General features: G+C 45.6%; 1 protein-coding gene across 1 annotated transcript in view; it reads left to right on the top strand.

Moving 5' to 3' along the window:
• Positions 1 to 19,509, top strand: part of THOC2 (THO complex subunit 2) — a 141,997-nt gene that overhangs the window by 50,530 nt on the left and 71,958 nt on the right. The window contains exons 17-22 of the mRNA XM_073641084.1: positions 856 to 949; positions 1,336 to 1,416; positions 1,792 to 1,888; positions 3,142 to 3,259; positions 15,800 to 15,979; positions 16,072 to 16,236. Of these exons, the coding sequence (XP_073497185.1) occupies positions 856 to 949; positions 1,336 to 1,416; positions 1,792 to 1,888; positions 3,142 to 3,259; positions 15,800 to 15,979; positions 16,072 to 16,236 (735 nt within the window). The remainder of the gene's footprint in view (positions 1 to 855; positions 950 to 1,335; positions 1,417 to 1,791; positions 1,889 to 3,141; positions 3,260 to 15,799; positions 15,980 to 16,071; positions 16,237 to 19,509) is intronic.

Genomic DNA, 19,509 nt, shown 5'->3' with positions numbered 1-19,509 from the left:
CGCTCCTCTCCTGTATCACGTGGCCACAGCTCTTCTTGCTGTCTCAGACTGTCACTTTCTTTCTTAATGTAAGTAGAAGTGTCTCATTCTGAATCTCATACACTTACATAGAGATAGTCAGTCATATCTCGTCCGTATAGAAGATGCTGTGTGAGCTGGCTGGTCACATGAAGGAGAGCACCGGAGCTGCGCTAGAAACGGCAGGAGAAACCAGTGGGTAAATGTGTTACATCACACTGTGGCTGATGGCCACCAGAGGAGGCAATGAGAAAAACAAAAACATGGTCCTTTTAATACCTTTTTAAGCTCATGTCAGATTGGCTGTACAATTCATATAAGTGCACCCGCCACATAAGGTTTAATATTTAATAACTTATGCTGTTTGTATTGTCAAATCTGGAGAAAGATTTTTAATAGGAGAAATTTGGTAATGTGAATGGAGTATAATGTGGATCTGACACCACTGCATCAGTGTAATGTTCTCCTGTTTCTATGACCTACCAGAGGATTCCCAGTGTGCTCACAGGCTGGTGCTGCTTCATTTCTCATTTTGTATGGACAACCACTCATGTTCTTGGCAGCGGTGAGGTTGTCCAGGCGTGAGATATTGAGGTATGCGACCATAGTATTTTGTACCTATGCCTCCTTATTGTGATCCAGCCTAGTAATGGAGACCTCGTACAAAGCCCCATCAGTATACACAATCCTGCCACTGATCCACTCACTAGATGGGACATGGTCATCATGGATCCAACCATTGATTAAAGCAGGAGGTGTTCTCCTAGGACACAGGAGCAGAACTGCGTCAGCCATGGGATTCTTTACTTCTGAATTTTTCTTTTTTTTCTTTTTCAGATACTCTCACAGATTCAGAAATATGACAACTTAATAACACCTGTTGTAGATTCGCTGAAATACCTCACTTCTCTGAACTATGATGTCCTTGCATGTATCCTTTCAGTAAAACCTCTAAATACGCTCCAAAATATTTTATAGTATACATTGCATTACTGCAGGGAGGGAAATACACAGTCGTCATCTATTCGGGTCATCATCACGGAGCCCCCTTTACATTTATTTTTTTAGTATTTTGATCTCAGTTAGCTATACATAAGAAAACACCTATCTAAAAAATTGTGGATTTTTTTCTCCCCTAGGGAAGTCTATAATTAAAATCAATCTCTTAAAATGATGGGGAGACTGTGGTCTTGGGGGGAGGTGTACAAGCTCCTGTGAGTGTGATGATTCGGCCTGCAGTAGACTTGTGTACTGGTAGGATGTATACACTGTGTGCAGTGCTATATACTGGCTTCTCTTCTTTAACTGCACGCCCAGATTGTATAATTGAAGCGCTTGCAAATCCCGAGAAGGAGAAGATGAAGCATGACGACACCACAATCTCCACTTGGTTGCAGAGTTAGTATACATTTTCTTTCTTCTTGTTATTAATTGATGGAATCCTCTTTCTCAAGATTCTGTAGGTATTTTATGGCTACCAGATGACGGAGGATGAGCCCTCATGACAACATGGCAATTGGCATACATCCCTAGAGTCTGGAAGGAATTTTCCCCTAAAATCTGCCAACAAGCCCCCACCGATCGGCTGTTATTGGTTCCAGAAGTGGCCAGATATAAGCAATGTGATGGAGCAGAACAGCCGCTGCCGATTGCCGCAGAACAGCCGCTGCCGATTGCCGCAGAACAGCCGCTGCCGATTGCCGCAGAACAGCCGCTGCCGATTGCCGCAGAACAGCCGCTATTCCTTTTAATATATACATTTTTATATTCCAGGCTTGGCTAGCTTTTGTGGAGCAATTTTTCGGAAATATCCCATTGATCTGGCTGGCCTTCTGCAGTATGTAGCGAATCAGCTGAAGGCTGGTAAGAGGTAAGTGATTTTCTGAGAAGTCTGGTTCATACTTTTTGTATTCAATGATCTTTATCCAAGGCTTTCTCTGATAGACAATAAATGTGTGCTTGATCGGGGTCTCCCCATGGAAGCCCCCTTCATTTATCAGGATGAGGGGACTGGAGTGTGGACTGTAGCGTAGACGATTCCTTTACCCCAGAGGTGCATAATCTTATTTCATCTAATGACCATGTTGTCAAATTGAACCCACCACATGGGCTGCAATAAAACATCCTTAGTAACACAGCATAATTATCTAATGGGTACTGATTCCACTTATCGGGAGGACAGAAGGTCTCTTCTTTCCCATTCACAATCCAGAAAAGGAAACCATGGATTCGGCTTTATCCATTGTATATTTCCATTATGTGAGACGCTGACAAGGTCAAGTGTTTCCTTTCTCCCATAAACTACGCTGACTGTGGCAGCACTCACGCATGGCCACTACTTACCTTTATTTCCTTACATAGTGGATGACATGGCCACACAGTACACCACTAATAGTCACTCATCTCTGCTGTGCTACATTACATATCTCTACTCCATAACATGCAAAATACCTATGTGCAGGAATGTCTGTGACCTGATATTTGAGGGCCACAGACAGAAAAAGGCTTCGGGGGTTCACCCTTGATTTAAAGAGGTTGTCCACTTCTTTTCAGTTGATTAGGATAGATCATCAATGTCTGATTGGTCGGGACCTGGCACCTCTGCTGATCAGGTGTTCTTGGTGTCGGCGCCCAGATCTGATCGATTGCGGAGCTGCTACGTCTTTATAGTGGACGCGGCGGGGTACTGCACATCCACCTCCTATTCAAATCAATAGGCAGATGTGTACCCTGCTGCCGCCACTATTAGAAGACAGAGCTGTTGTGGGTGTCTACCGCCAACACCGAGAACACCTGATCAGACGGGGTGCTGGGTGTCGGACCCTGAACCGATCAGACATTAGTGATCTATCAAAAGGATAGGTCATCAATGGAAAAGTAGTGCACAACCTCTTTAAAGCATGTAGAAGTCGGGTCTATCTCTCCCGATGTCATCTATTAGTCAGGGCCGATCTTCCACAACGGCCATAGTAATGTCTGCCAAGCCCTGTTTGTTTTCCTCTAATGCGAGTGGTATAGGAACGATGGGTATAAATGACGTTAAGCTTTATTTGTTGCTGTTCTGACTGTGAGCCTAATGCAGCACATCACAGCATTATTCTCACCTCCTCATTTTCTTTTCAGCTTTGATTTGCTAATTCTAAAAGAGGTGGTGCAAAAAATGGCAGGCATTGAAATTACAGAAGAAATTACAATGGAGCAGCTTGAAGCAATGACAGGCGGAGAGCAACTTAAGGCTGAGGTGAGAGATATAATGTGCCGCCTGCTGATCCTTCTTTCCAGAGCACATATAGGAACTTGCTCATGCGCCATCCTGTATTGTACCTGTCTGCTCGGCGCACCGTGGGATGTTAGTGCAGACCGCAGCGTGCCTTGTGATTGGCATGCCAGCCTGATATTAGCTCGGTGTTACATCGCCTCTTCTGGTGACCCAATAAATAATCTACCTGCAGATTATTATTCCATTACCTGTTTCCATTAGGAGAAATGTGATGGGACTATAAATATATACATTATTCAACAATCATATGATAAAGCATACCGTGATATCCTCATCTTCCTCTTTTTGGAATCCTGTTGTAATCCTTATCCTATTCCCAACAAAGAACACAATACCTCCATACCTCCTTAGGTGCTATACCCGCACCGTATATGGTAAAGTGGATGGTGTCATTCAATACTACAAGTCACCCCGCAAAGAACATGCTTCATGTTGGTGTAAAAATAAAAGTTATGGCTTTTAGAAGATGGGAAGAGTAGTAAATAATAAAGCAAGTAGAAATTCTTCTTTCAATGCAGATATTAGTATATAATATGTCCATTAAGTGTCCTGATTCACATGATCTGTTGCCTGCCAGCCATTCTTTTTTTTGTGGGCGGTTCCTTTTTTTATCATTCTGCCACCACTATAGGTGCTGCAACTTCCCTTCCCTTAGTTCCCAGTATTGTTATGTGCAACTATCTAATGGCTTGGCCTGAACAGAAAGCACACTTCTGTTATGCCTATATATAGAGAGATAAAGACCTAGCTCTACTTCTTATGAGTCTCAGCATCTCTGCTGATAATGGATTGCATTTGACAGCAGACAGTTGACGGCAAGATGGACAGACCAAGCGCACCCTTGGCCAGCATTTTGAAGTTATTTTTTGGGAGGTTTATAGATTGCCTATTTAGCCCACTGTCAGAACAAGCTGTTCGGAGAGGCAGCTATTTTGTCTTTGACCCACTTTCTCGGACTCCAGTGTGAGGCCAGGCAACGAGCCCTCCACTCACAAGATGCTGTGCCCATAGCTATTTCTTAGCTGTGACTGAACACTGTAAGGAAATTAATACTTTTCTTTGTTAGATTTCTTGCAACTTTCATTTTTTTATTATTCTTTTGTAATAGTGTTAAGTGGTTTGCCGACAGAAAATGGCTCCGTTTTCGTACATATGAAGCTTTGTGATATTACTAATCTGTGGGTACTTGAGTAAAGGTGCAGTGCACCATTTGCTGGTGAACATGTGAAGGCTAGATCTAGCATGGATTTCTAGAAGGGCGCAGGACAGTGGTTTTCTGTTGTGCTACTCATGTTGTAAGTCGCTGTGAGATTCTCTGGTTATCTAAAGCTAAGAGCCGTGCTGCCAGCTCTCACAGCGGCATATCGGACGCCAGCAGTGCCAGCTGACACAGCAGGACAGATCCATTCATCTCCTCTGATTGTGCAGATCAGAGCCCTGCTGTTTACTTCATTTATTGATTGGAAGGCTTTGACAATAACGTGGCAGCCCTTAGATAAGCTGTGAGGTCTGTTATGGCACAGAGCATGCATTTTAACCATTTAAAGAAACTTGAATCCAAAGTTAAAAATTCCTTAAAGGGACTCTTGTCAGCAGGATTTTGCTATGTAATCTCAAGACAAGCATGCTTTAGGGGTGAAAACACAGATTTCAGAGATGCCTCTGTTATCAAGCGCAAGGTTTTGTTTGCTTGGAATGATGGTGCTAAAACAAATACATTATCATTGTTGTGACTAGCTGGTGTCTGAGCCCTACTCTGACACGCCCCCTCCTGTGATAGGCGCCTCACTGTCTATGGACCTTGTATATACAGAGCCGGGTGTGGGCGGAGTTAGCTTTCTCAGCTCTGCTTCATGCTAAATCTAAAAGCTCTGATTGTGTCAGATCGGCTGCACCCAGTAAACTAAGTGATACATCGTTGGATTCAGCTTCTTTTTGCCTACATCAGGCTGCTCTCAGATGAGGTTGCAAAAACCTGCTGACAGATTCCCTTTAAGGGAAACATGCATTTCTATGATCCTGCTCTGTCCTCTATGCCAAGCCTTAAAGGGTTTTTTGGTTAGAATGTTCCTGTAAAGGCCAGCAAAGGGTTAAAATAATAAAATCATCTGTTACTCGCCCACCCCTCCCCCCTACTTCAGTGCTGTCTTTCTGCCACTGCTTTGATTTTTGCTTACTGGCTGCGATGGTGGCATCATGACTACAGCTCAGCACTGCAGCCAATCGCGGAGTTCAGTGCCTGTGTATATGTAAATGCCGCTAGCCGCTGAGCTCAGAGATTGATTGGCCACAGCTTTGATGCGCGATGTGTTAATGCTGTCACCATCATGTGGTGCTGACGGATTTCCACATCAGGTGGTGGGGGGCTACTGAAGGTACCTGTCGCCATTGTCTTTGTACTATTATGATTAGCCCGAAGTTCAAGTCTCCTGGAGGAAACTCATTTCTAATATCATTATTCATTCAAAAATTTATATAATAGGTGAATATTTGAGAATGTCATACATATACAGATTAGTGATGAGCGAGTATGCCTCATTAACCCCTTTACGACCTTGGGATTTTCCGTTTTTGCATTTTCGTTTTTTGCTCCCTTTCTTCCCAGAGCTATAGCGTTTTTATTTTTTGGACAATATGGCCGTGTGAGGGCTTATTTTTTGTGGGACGAGTTGTACTTTTAAACGCCATTACTAGTTTTACCATATCGTGTATTGGAAAACGGGTAAAAAATTCCAAGTGCGATGAAATTGCAAAAAAAAAATGCAATTCCACAGTTGTTTTTTTTTTTTCTTTCCTCATTCACTGGATACTAAAACTGACCTGCCATTATTATTCTCCAGGTCATTACGAGTTCGTAGACACCAAACATGTATAGGTTCTTTTTTATTTAAGTGGTGAAAAAAAAAAAAAAGGTGCCATTTTCCGAGACCCATAGCATCTCCATTTCAGCAGCAGATGGAAGGAAGGGAGACACAGTCATTACTAGTGGGTAGGCGGAGCCCACATAGGATAGAACACCTCAGATTAAAAAAGAGTGTTGTCCGGCCCCTCCAGCTTGGGCTCCTCCTACTCCAGCTCTCCAGTCTAAAATTTGAGGTCACAGAGGATGGTCGCTGCTGGAAGCAGCTCCTCAGAAAATTTTTTTATTTTTATCGGACAGAGACTTAGACCCCCCATGGTCTTGAGGTCTCAGGGGTCTCAGCGCTGCTGGACCCCCACCCCTCCCTTGGCGGATCTGCATTACCCTTTGAGAGAGGTCCCTGCAGAACCCTGCCGGCCCCGGGGGATGAGGGATGCTTCCCTGGCGGGGACGCAAACCGCGCATCTGGGGTCACTGCATTCTCCGCCCTGGGGGGAAGCTTGGGCACAGCGCCACAAATCCCTGGGGGTCCCTGTGGCGCTCAGCTGGGTGAGTACTCAGCATGTTAATGTGTTTTGAGCGCTTCAGCGGCTGCTGCGGCAGCCGCTGCTACATGTATTCTGGTGGTGACTTGTGTTTTTTTGTCCGCAGGTGGATGCCTGCAGGACATGGAAGCGGGGCAGGAGCGGAGAGCGGAGGAGTCGCGCGCGCTTTTTTTGAAGCCGGCGGGGGGCGTGGCTTCACGCCTTCCCGGTCTTTCGCGGGCAGGAAGCGCTCTGAGCGCGCGTTTTCTCCTGCCCCTCCTCTTCCGGCTTCTCTCTCCTCACAGCGCGGCGGCCATTACTGAACTGCTTCCATCGGGCTCCTCACTCTCCTCTCCTCCCGACAGACCGAAGGAACACTGCACCGCGGCCAGCTGGGTGAGTCGCTTCTGCCTGTCAGGGCAGAAGCTTAACCCCTCACCCCCTCAGCGCAGGGCACCTTTCTGAGGCACAATAAGGTGGCAGACTGTGCTGTCCTGCAGCTATTACCTCATATAGAGGTTCCCTTTTTTGTCTGGGGCTCGCACATCCTTTTCTTTTCACAGAGGTTGTGGGGAGTCTGCGACATTAACCCCTTATTAGGCGGTTATCCCTTAATTGGGGGTCAGCTGGGGTAGCTCTCTCTTTAAGAGCTTTAACCCTTCAGCTTTCTTTTAAGAAACCACACTGTCCTACTTACTGACAGGTTTAACCTGCCATATACTGTGTGAGGGCATGTCTGATCAGGGTCCAGGAGGTGCGGACCGTCTCCCAGGTCCGCTACAAGATCAGTCTCGCGTGTCTGACACGCAGGAGTCCTCGACGGCGTCAAGCGCAGCGGTCGGGGGTTTCGGTGATGGGGCAGTGGTCAAAATGGAGGCCCTCACTCGTTCTATTGATGGCCTGTCTGACCTTCTAGGTTATTGGGTGTCAGCTAGATCCTCTCATGGCAGGAAGCGCCACAGGCCGGTACTGCCCTCCCCGCGCAGCGACTCGGAGATCTCTGTTATGGAGGGTTCCCCTTCAAGCTCAGATGGGGAGATGTCCGATTCGGATAAGGAGGATCGGCAGGGGCACTCTGCCTCTTTTTTTGGGCCGTGCAGAGGCTTTTATTGGAGCCATGAGGGAGGCGTTACAGTTTCCGGAGGAGGTAACTAGACGTCCTGGTAAGTCGGCCCGGATGTTTCAGGAGTCGCATAGGTCGCGCTTGGCATTACCATCTCTGGATGAGCTTAATGGGGCAGTGGAGAAGGAACGCCTGTGTCCAGATGTCCCTTTATCCCAGCTTAGCAAATCCTCATTACTGCCTGTTAAAGGGAAGGCGAGTCTGCAGGATCCGCTGGACAGAAAAACGGAGATGGCGGCGAAATCCATCTACGAGGCCGCGGGTCATGGATTCAGAGCGGTGCTAGGATCCATGTGTGCTTGTAAAGCTTCCCTAAGCTGGTTGGACCGTCTACGGACGGCGTGGCAGGATGGATCCCCGCTATCCGAGGTAGATGGGCTTTTCAAGTTGTTGGAGGATGCGGCCCGATATGGCAGTGATTAAGGTTTGGATACCGCGTCACTGCTGTCCAGGGCGCAATCCTCGGCGGTCACAGTCAGAAGAGCACTGTGGCTCAGACAGTGGACCGGGGACGCGGTTTCCAAGCAAGGTTTGCTATCTTTAGCTTACAAGGGTGGTCAGTTATTTGGATCTGACCTCACGGAGCTGATTGTCAAGGCAAAGGCAAAAGAAGCGGCCTTACCACAGCGAAGAACTGTGGCTTCTGCGTCGGGCAGGCCTAGTGCCGGTAGTAGTCGGCGGCCCTTTCGGTCCAGGGGACGGTCCGGTCAGCCCTCTTGGGGATCGGGTCGTCCCTCTTTTTCAGGAAAAAAAGGCTTCTCAGAAATCCCGCACTCCCTGGAAACAGAGCTTCCGTCAAGACAAGCGGGAAGCTGACAAAAAGCCCGCTAAGGCGGATTGACGCCAGGTTTTCACTCGAGGGCTCTCGAGTGGGGGGTCGCCTGCTCCAATTCGAATCGACTTGGGCGTCCCGCGTTTCGGACGCCTGGGTGACGCGGGTTGTGTCAGCAGGCTACTTCATAGAGTTTCTTTCTCGACCCCCGGACAGGTTTTGCCGATCTTGCATTCCGTCAGAGCCCGAGCTAGTTGCCGCTCTACGGCGGGAGGTCGATTCCCTTCTGCTGAAGGGTGTGGTGGTACCGGTTCCGCCGGAGGATCGGGGAAGAGGGTTTTATTCAAACCTCTTTGTGGTCCCCAAAAAGGAGGACAAATTTCGCCCCATTCTGGATCTCAAAAGATTGAATCGGCATGTCCGCACCCGGAAATTCCGCATGGAGTCGCTTCGCTCGGTTGTGGCGGCCCTGTCGCAGAACGACTTTTTGGTGTCAATCGACATTCGCGACGCTTATTTGCATGTTCCCGTCGGAAGGGCCCACCAACGCTTCCTTCGTTTTGCCATAGGTCAGGACCATTTCCAGTTTGTGGCCCTACCATTCGGGTTGGCCTCGGCGCCCAGAGTTTTTACAAAAATTCTGGCACCTCTCATGGCGATCCTTCGAAGACAGGGGGTTACGGTTCTTCCCTACCTAGACGACCTTTTGATTGTGGCGTCCTCAAAGGAGGAGGCGGTGACGGCTCGCAATCTATCCCTTCAGCTCCTGGAGGACTTCGGGTGGCTGGTCAATTGGAAGAAGTCGTCTCTGGAACCGTCGCAGTCAATCCTGTTTTTGGGGATGCATTTAGACACGGTACGAGCAGTGGTGTCCCTGCCTCCAGACAAGCAAGCAAGTCTTCTTCGACATGTACAGGTTATGAAGTCTTCGACAGCAATGTCCCTTCGAAGGTGTATGCGCCTTTTGGGTTTGATGGTGGCGTCAATGGAGGCACTTCCGTTTGCCCAATTTCATTCCAGGACTCTCCAAATGGTCATTCTGAACCGTTGGGATCGATCACAGGCTTCGCTGGATCGCAGTGTCATCATCTCCCACAGGGTGCGAGAGTCTCTAGAATGGTGGTTACGTCCGGAAGCGTTATCCCTGGGGAAGTCCTTCCTCCTTCCGAGGTGGTCGGTCATAACCACCGATGCCAGCCTGTCAGGGTGTCTGGAACGATCTCTGGATTCAGGGAGTTTGGTCGTCGGAAGAGTCTGTCCTGCCGATCAACATCCTGGAATTGAGGGCGATTTTCCTTTGCCTCCAACACTGGACGGTCCCTTTAAACGGTCTGCCAGTCCGAGTGCAGACAGACAATGCGACGGCGGTCGCGTATATCAACCATCAAGGAGGAGCTCCAGGCTCATGATGGAAGTGTCTCGGATCCTGGTATGGGCCGAGGCCAAGGTGCCAGCCATCTCTGCGATTCACATTCCGGGAGTTCAGAATATCACGGCGGACTTCCTCGGTCGCGAGAAGGTGGATCCCGGAGAATGGAGTCTTCACCCAGAAATTTTTGCACAGCTGTGCTCCCGTTGGGGAACTCCTCAAGTGGATTTGATGGCATCAAGGTTCAACACCAAGTTACCGACGTTCATGTCCAGGTACAAGGACCCGAAGGCTGTGGCGGTGGATGCTCTGGTGGCTCCGTGGGACCAATTCGAGCTAATCTATGTGTTCCCGCCGATATCCTTACTTCCTCTGGTGTTGCGTCGGATCAGACTGGAAAGAGTCCCGGCTATGTTAGTAGCCCCAGACTGGCCAAGGAGGACGTGGTTCTCGACGCTGGTGTCGCTTCTGGCTGCGCCTCCACTTCCTCTCCCTCTTCGTCCGGACCTGTTAACCCAAGGGCCCGTTCGTCATCCGGACCTGAAGTCTCTGCGTTTGACGGCGTGGCTCTTGAGACCGAAATCTTGACTCGTCAAGGTTTTTCAGCCGAAGTCATTGCCACTCTGCGAGCTGCCAGGGGTCCTGCCACTACTAGGATCTATCACAAGACTTGGGAGGCCTTCTTTTCATGGTGTTCGGGTTCTTCAAGGAACCCGAGGATTTTTTCCATTCCCAATTTGTTGGCCTTTTTGCAGTATGGCCTGGACAAGGGTTTGGCAGTTAGCACTCTGAGGGGTCAGGTTTCTGCTTTGTCCTTGCTGTTTCGGAAGGCTATCGCCTCGCGTAGGGACGTTCGTTCCTTTTTTCGCGGGGTAACCCGTCAGTTTCCGCCGCGGAAGGCGCTTGTGTCCCCTTGGCGGCTCAATCTGGTCTTGGAGGCTCTTCAACATGGGCCTTTTGAGCCTATGGACTCCGTTAGCCTTTCTTTGCTTTCTTGGAAGGTTGCCTTTTTAGTGGCAGTCACCTCTTTGAGAAGGGTTTCTGAACTGGCGGCTCTTTCTTGCTCGCCTCCTTTTCTGGAGTTTCTCCCGGATCGTGTGGTGCTTCGCACACGGGGCGACTTTCTACCTAAGGTGGTGTCACAATTTCATGTTAACCAGGATATTGTGTTGCCCTCGCTCTGTCCGGAACCGAGGAATGCGAAGGAACGGGCCTTGCACTCATTGGATTTAGTGCGGGCTTTGAAGTTCTATTTGTCTATTACTCAAGGTTTTCGGAAATCGGACTCTCTGTTTGTGATTCCAGCAGGTCGTCGGTGTGGTCAACGAGCTTCCAAGGACACTATAGCTCGATGGATTCGGTCGGCCATTTTAGAGGCTTACCGACTCAAGGGCGAATCTTGTCCAATTAAGATTCGAGCTCACTCCACGAGAGCTGTGGGTTCGTCGTGGGCTTTTCATCAAGGGGCCTCGGCAGCTCAACTCTGCCGGGCGGCTACCTGGAGCTCCGTCCACACTTTTACAAAGTTTTATAAGGTGGACGTCAGTGCTTCCGTTGATGCAGCCTTAGGACGTAGGGTCCTGCAGGCGGCTGTAGTTTAAGTTATCGTTAACTTATATTTAGCGCTAGTTGCGCATTTTTCTAGGTTGTTGGGATTCTGCCTCTGTTGGTTTTTTCCCACCCTTAATTTTTGGACTGCTTTGGGACGTCCCACTAGTAATGACTGTGTCTCCCTTCCTTCCATCTGCTGCTGAAAGACGGATTTTGGTAAGACCTTACCTGTAAAATCCTTTTCAGCGAAGGAAGGAAGGGAGACACAGCTCCCTCCCATGGCAGAAGTGTGTTGTTGTGTTTTCAGATGCAGCGTGACCCTTCTCTGATAGCGATTATCTGGGCTGAGGTCGGCGCGCTAAGGCTCTGTTCCAGCATTGCCAGCTCATCGCAGTGGTCAGGTCCAGTGAGTAGTACCTGGGACTGTGTGGTTTTTCTGTTATATGCATAACCTGTCTCTTGTTTTTTCTCTGAAGTTCTTCAGAAGGGGTTATGTTGCTCCGCTGGTGATATTTGCTCTTCCTTAGCTTGTGTACGGACTGGAGAGCTGGAGTAGGAAGAGCCCAAGCTGGAGGGGCCGGACAACACTCTTTTTTTAATCTGAGGTGTTCTATCCTATGTGGGCTCCGCCTACCCACTAGTAATGACTGTGTCTCCCTTCCTTCCTTCGCTGAAAAGGATTTTACAGGTAAGGTCTTACCAAAATCCGTCTTTTTCGGGATCTGGGGCCGGGTGAGGGCTTATTTTTTGTTCGTCGAGCTGACGTTTTTATTGATACTATTTTGGGGTAGATCCGATGTTTTGAGCGCCCGTTATTGCATTTTATTGAAATGTTGCGTCGACCAAAAAAAGCGTTATTCTGGAGTTTGGAAATTTTTTTTCTTGTTATGCCGTTTACCAATCGGATTAATTATTTTTTTTATATTGATAGATCGGGCGATTCTAAACACGCTGATACCAAATATGTGTATGTGGGGTTTATTTTTTATTTTATTTTGAGGGGGGTGATTTAAACTTTTTATATTTTTTTAAAAACACTTTTTTTCACTTTTTTCTTGCTTCTATAGTCTCCATAGGAGACTAGAAGTAGCAACTGTCTGATCACCTCTGCTACATAGAGGTGATCAGCAGATCACCTCTGTGTAGCAGAAATGCTCCTGTGCTATGAGCGCCGACCACTAGGTCGCTCATCTGCTGCAGACCCAGGGTTGTCATGCCCACCCATCAGTGACCCTCGATCACGTGACGGGTTCACTGAGGGGCGGGGCTAAGGCCGCGCTTGTGGCGCGGCGCTGTTAAATACCGCTGTCAGAGATCGACAGCGGCATTTAACTGGTTAACAGTGATTCCACCCGCGGCTGTTTCGGGCACATGTCGGCTGTAAGAATCAGCTGACATGTGCCCCATTCACTGCGGGCGCTGTGCCGGAGCCCTCACTGAACTGGGAGTGATGGCCTGGGGCGTACTAGTACGCCCCAGGCCAGAAAGGGGTTAACCATTTCGGCGCACACGCTCGGGTGCTCGTTGAGTTTTTGGCATGCTCTGCATTTCATTCATTGTCGCTGCGCCTACAAGTGTCACGCTGTTAGACTGTTCGCCAGGCATTCTCTGCATGTGCGACAGCTGTGTAACAGCCGTGACACTTTAGGCGCGGTGACAATGAATGAAAGGCGAGCACGGCAAAATACTCAGCGAGCACCCGAGCATGCTTGCCGAAAGGGTTAATGAGGCATACTCGCTCATCGCTAATACAGATCCAAAAAATCTTGCTTTTCCATGATGCATAAATAGATTCCTTGGGCATATGATAGCTACAATCCAAAAAAGTACAATAGTTCATATTAGATGTGCTGGCATAATCTAAGGACTGACTCCTCCAGTAATAACAATACCCAACCCATTATAGTTACATAGGTTGAAAAAAAGACCTTAGTCCAGCAATTTCAGCCTTTCTCAACCAATTATACGTTTTGTCAGTAAATTATCTGTAACCCACAATATTATGTGTATTGAGGAAATCATCTAGCCCTTTTTAAAAAACTGATATAGTGTCGGCCGTTACTACCTCTTGTGGTAGGGCATTGCACAGTCTGACTGCTCTGACTGAAAAGAACCCTTTCCTGTTTAGCTGCCAGAATCGCATTTCTTCCACCCATAATGAGTTCCCCCTGGTCCTTAGCATGGTCTTTGGAAGGAATAAATCACGTGCCAGTCCTTTATATTGACCACACATATATTTATACATGTAAATGAGATTTCCTCTGAGGCGTCTTTTTTTTTTCTAAGCTAAACAATCTCAACTTTTCCAACCTCTCATCATATGAGAGGCCTTCCATCCCTTGTAATAATCTAGTTGTCGCCTTTCAACTGACTTCAACTTCTGAATATCTTTTTTTTAAAATGTGGAGCTCAAAACTGGATTCCATTTTCTAGATGTGGCCTCACCAGTGATTTATAGAGTGGTAACAATATTGGGATCGCATTTTCTTTTTTTATTCATCCTAAAATCTTGTTTGCTTTTGCGGCTGCTCCCTGACATTGAGTACTGCTGCTCAGCTTACTTGTAACCAGAATACCCAAGTCCTTCTCCTGTTCTGTAGTCCCGAGTATACTCCCATTTAATGTATATGCAGCAAATAGGATTACTCCTTCCTAGTTGCATTACTCTGCATTTATCAACATAAATCCATTATGATGATAAGATGAGTCTACGTTCCCTCTGGTCATCACGCTAAGGGGACAGATTGCTACATCTTTCAGACTGGCAGGCACTTACGACTAATTTAATCTTAACCTCTATTTGAGAATACGGCACCATTTTTATCATGGGTACTGTGAGGTTTCTACTCACTTCGGTGCGTCGGGAGGCAAAACAGGAAGCGTTTCTGTTTAAATGTCCCAAGTCAGTTTATTGCTCCATAAACCGTCCACAAAGAAAAGGGAAAATAATTGGCCTTCAGTGCAGACAAAGCAAAGAAAACAATTCTTTAGACAAAGTCTCTGGCTAGCCAGTCCTGTGGGCACACAGGCTGGATAGCATCCAGTACACTGGCTCAGTCTGGATATCACACAGGAGGCCTTTTCCCTCCACACAGACCATGTGTCAAACAACAAACTCCATTTTAACCTCTTAACCACACCCAGAGGTGAGGTTTGTGGGCAGCCAGACCCGCCCATCTCTCAGACTGCTCGTAAAACCTGGGCCCGGATGCGGCAAACAGTCCTCTTAGTGCTATGTGCACAAGAGCAACACTCCAGGCTTACATCAAAGATGACAACCGTCTCTGTGACACATACCTCCCATCAACTATATGTCCGGTAGCTGCCTTACAGTACCAGAAGATAATTTGACCTGTTATTAAATATCAGGTCATTATTATAAATAGATATTCGTATTGTAATAAATATTAATCTAGGTCAGTATCCATTTCCTTATATAGTAAATAATATTGGGCTCAGTTGCATATTTCCCACCTCAGCGTGAATGACCTAGGATCGAATCCAATTTTATAGAAAACCTCATTTATTGTAAAATAATATAAATTTTAACAAGGAAAAAAAGATCCATCAGTAGATGTATAGGGACTTACAAAAAAAATTCTGTCTAGGTGATTAATTTGTGAGTCACTTTTCTTTTAGTTGTGTCCCATGATTCATTTGTGAAAATAAAAATGTTAAAATCTTAGAAAATGTAAAAAAAAAAACCAAAGAAACCCCTAAATATACCATTTACATGAGTATCCATGGGGAAGAGGGCAAGCAGCTTTTCTATATGATTTGAATTGCTTTTACATTCTACATTTATTCTATTTGGTTCTAAAGTTTTTCATTTATAGATCCGTCCCATTTCTGTGTGTTTCTAAAGCCGAACCCTTTGTCCTCTAATCTGAAGAGGGTCTGATCCTAAATCTGAGTTGTTTCTGTGTGTTGGAGACTGGTATACCAAGCCGCCTCTTCCTTATGATGCATCGGTGACGATTGACTCGAGTATTGAAATCCTGTGTGGTCGTCTCCCCGATATGCCACAAGGAGAAGGGACATTGTAATAGATAACTAATGCCGAATTCACTACTTATGGGTACATGTGCCGAAATGTTAATCTAATGGGAAGAGGCGTCTAAACTATCTAACGCAGTAATATAACGAAGTGTCATTCCAGGAAAGTGCAGCTAACATTATTATTAACACACATTATCTTCAGTAAATTGGGATTTTCCTCTTGTGCAGTCCGATCATTTCTTTGTAATTGGTTTTAATCCGCTTAATTTTATTCCTTTCTTTGTAATTATTTTTTTTTCCTAGGGTGGATATTTCGGACAAATTAGAAATACAAAGAAATCTTCACAGAGGTTAAAAGATGCTTTGCTGGATCACGACCTGGCTCTTCCATTGTGCCTGTTAATGGCTCAGCAGAGGAACGGAGTGATTTTCCATGAGGGGGGAGAGAAACATTTAAAGCTGGTGGGGAAGCTGTATGATCAGGTCAGATATTTCTACATGGTGTGAACGAGTCCCTGAACGCCATGTATATGGTCAGAGTAACAGAAGTGTTTCCTGTCTTTTCCTTCTTGCAGTGTCACGACACCCTGGTTCAGTTTGGTGGATTTCTGGCCTCCAATCTGAGCACGGACGATTACGTCAAACGCGTTCCTTCTATAGATGTCTTATGCAACGAGTATCACACGCCTCATGATGCGGCCTTCTTCCTATCCAGGCCAATGTATGCACACCACATTTCAGTAAGTAATGATCTGCAAAAAAGGATCAAATACCAATTAACTACCTAGTCTAGTGTGCCCGCAGATCAGCTCCCTAGAGGCTGCCCCCTGCAGGAGTAGCTGTTGTACTTGTAATTCCCAGCTAGTCTGCCTAATCAGTATGGCTTTGCAAACGCCAAATTTTACTGTTCAGAGAATGGAAAGTTTAAGGCTACGTTCCCACAATGAGCTTTTGTTGAGTTTTTTGATGTTGCAGGTTTTGTGCAGCATTTCTGCATCCATTAAGTAAAATTTTTTTTTTTGCATATATATATATATATATATATATATATATATATATATATATATATATATATATATATATATATATATATATATATATATATATATATATATATATATATATATATATATATATATACAGTACAGATCAAAAGTTTGGACACACCTTCTCATTTAAAGATTTTTCTGTATTTTCATGACTTTGAAAATTGTACATTCACACTGAAGGCATCAAAACTATGAATTAACACATGTGGAATTATATACTTAACAAAAAAGTGTGAAACAACTGAAAATATGTCATATTCTAGGTTCTTCAAAGTAGCCACCTTTTGCTTTGATGACTGCTTTGCACACTCTTGGCATTCTCTTGATGAGCTTCAAGTGGTAGTCACCGGAAATGGTTTTCACTTCACAGGTGTGCCCTGTCAGGTTTAATAAGTGGGATTTCTTGCCTTATAAATGGGGTTGGGACCATCAGTTGTGTTATGCAGAAGTCAGGTGGATACACAGCTGATAGTATTACTGAATAGACTGTTTGTATTATGGCAAGAAAAAAGCAGCTAAGTAAAGAAAAGCGAGTGGCCATCATTACTTTAAGAAATGAAGGTCAGTCAGTCCGAAAAATTGAGCAAACATTGAAAGTGTCCTCAAGTGCAGTTGCAAAAACCATCAAGTGCTACAAAGAAACTGGCTCACATGAGGATCGTCCCAGGAAAGGAAGACCAAGAGTCACCTCTGCTTCTGAGGATAAGTTTATCCGAGTCACCAGCCTCAGAAATCGCAGGTTAACAGCAGCTCAGATTAGAGACCAGATCAATGCCACACAGAGTTCTAGCAGCAGACACATCTCTTCAACAACTGTTAAGAGGAGACTATGTGCAGCAGACCTTCATGGTAAAATAGCTGCTAGGAAACCACTGCTAAGGACAGGCAACAAGCAGAAGAGACTTATTTGGGCTAAAGAACACAAGGAATGGACATTAGATCAGTGGAAATCTGTGCTTTGGTCTGATGAGTCCAAATTTGAGATCTTTGGTTCCAACCACCGTGTCTTTGTGCGACGCAGAAAAGGTGAACGGATGGACTCTACATGCCTGATTCCCACCGTGAAGCATGGAGGAGGAGGTGTGATGGTGTGGGGGTGCTTTGCTGGTGACACTGTTGGGGATTTATTCAAAATTGAAGGCATACTGAACCAGCATGGCTACCACAGCATCTTGCAGCGGCATGCTATTCCATCCGGTTTGCGTTTAGTTGGACCATCATTTATTTTTCAACAGGACAATGACCCCAAACACACCTCCAGGCTGTGTAAGGGCTATTTGACCAAGAAGGAAAGTCATGGGGTGCTACGCCAGATGACCTGGCCTCCACAGTCACCAGACCTGAACCCAATCGAGATGGTTTGGGGTGAGCTGGACCACAGAGTGAAGGCAAAAGGGCCAACAAGTGCTAACCATCTCTGGGAACTCCTTCAAGATTGTTGGAAAACCATTTCCAGTGACTACCTCTTGAAGCTCATCAAGAGAATGCCAAGAGTGTGCAAAGCAGTCATCAAAGCAAAAGGTGGCTACTTTGAAGATCCTAGAATATAAGACATATTTTCAGTTGTTTCACACTTTTTTGTTAAGTATATAATTCCACATGTGTTAATTCATAGTTTTGATGCCTTCAGTGTGATTTATTCCTATTTTTAGCCAGTCTGACCCCACGCCCACCTTCCCTCCCTTCCTCCTTTAAATACGTTTTATGAGCTGAAAAAGCCATGTGGTAGAGGCACCATCTCGTGAAACACTGGAAGTGTTACTGTACAGGTTTTGCAAATTATGTAAGGCTATGTTCACACACAGTATTTTTGCAGGGTGTTTTCCTGCTGCTAGAACCTGCTCTTTTGGCAGTAAAAACGTTGCATTCAAAATGATCGTTTTTGCTGCGTTTTTTTTTTTCTGTTCAGTTTACATGTGTGCTTTGTCTACAGTACATGTTTAACCCCGTTGTCTCACCCTTTGGCACAGGCTCCGGTGCTGAGCCCGCATGTTACAGGGCACATGACAACTGATCTGTGCTGTTGTCATGTACCCCTAATAGTCGTTGGTGGAAAAAAGGAAAAAATAAGCCCTCACCCATCCTAAGATCACGAAAAATGGAGATGCTACGGTTCTGGAGAATGGCAATTTTTCTTTTTTTAAATACAAGTTTTGGATTTTTTTTTTCACCACTTAAATAAAAAAGAACCTATACATGTTTGGTATCTACAAACTCATAATGACCTGGAGTATCATAGTGGAAGTTCAGTTTTACCATATAGTGAATGTGGTAAAAAAAAACAAACCACAACAACAAAAAAACTTTTTTAGCAATTTCACTGCACTTGAAATTTTTTTCCAGTACAGTATATAGTAAAACCAATGGTGTCATTCACAAGTACAATTTGCCCCACAAAAAGATAAGCCCTCACACGGCCATATTGACCGAAAATTAAAAAAGTTATGGCTCTGGGAAGAAGGGGAGAAAAAAAAAAACAAAAGTGCCAAAAAACCCCCCAGAAAATGGCCCAGGGGAGAAGGGGTTGATTAATTCACCCCCTCCCCCCCAAAAAAAAGTGCAAACAAAAACCACGTGAAGTCTTGCCTTTCTCATTGCTTTCTGTGGGTGAAATAACGCTGCAAAAAATAGAAAAAAAACTGAAAGAATTGACATGCTGCAGATTTTTTTTTTTTTTAAACAGTTTTCAAATTTAGTCAGGGAAAAAAAACAAGCGAGTATGCGATTTCTGAAATAGCTGTTGCTGATATTGTAACACGCAGCTTATAATTGGTATAAAAACCCGCTGTAAAAATGCTGCATGTGAACATAGCCTTAGTGTCATTTAACAGATCTGAGTGTGGGAGATTCCAAGGAACATTGTAATTACTTTCTCATACTCTACTGCTGTCCCCGTGGCTTTTACTGCCCTTTGCTGCCTTGTAATGGGGAAATTAACATGCAAAGGGCTCTTTCATGAGTAAA

The sequence above is a fragment of the Phyllobates terribilis genome, unplaced genomic scaffold (genome assembly GCF_046119375.1).
Source record: "Phyllobates terribilis strain yellow unplaced genomic scaffold, ASM4611937v1 Scaffold_7__3_contigs__length_470593459, whole genome shotgun sequence".
NCBI classification, from domain to species: Eukaryota; Metazoa; Chordata; class Amphibia; order Anura; family Dendrobatidae; genus Phyllobates; species Phyllobates terribilis.
The sequence above is the reverse complement of the archived record's forward strand: the minus strand, read 5'-3'. Positions and strand labels throughout refer to the sequence as shown.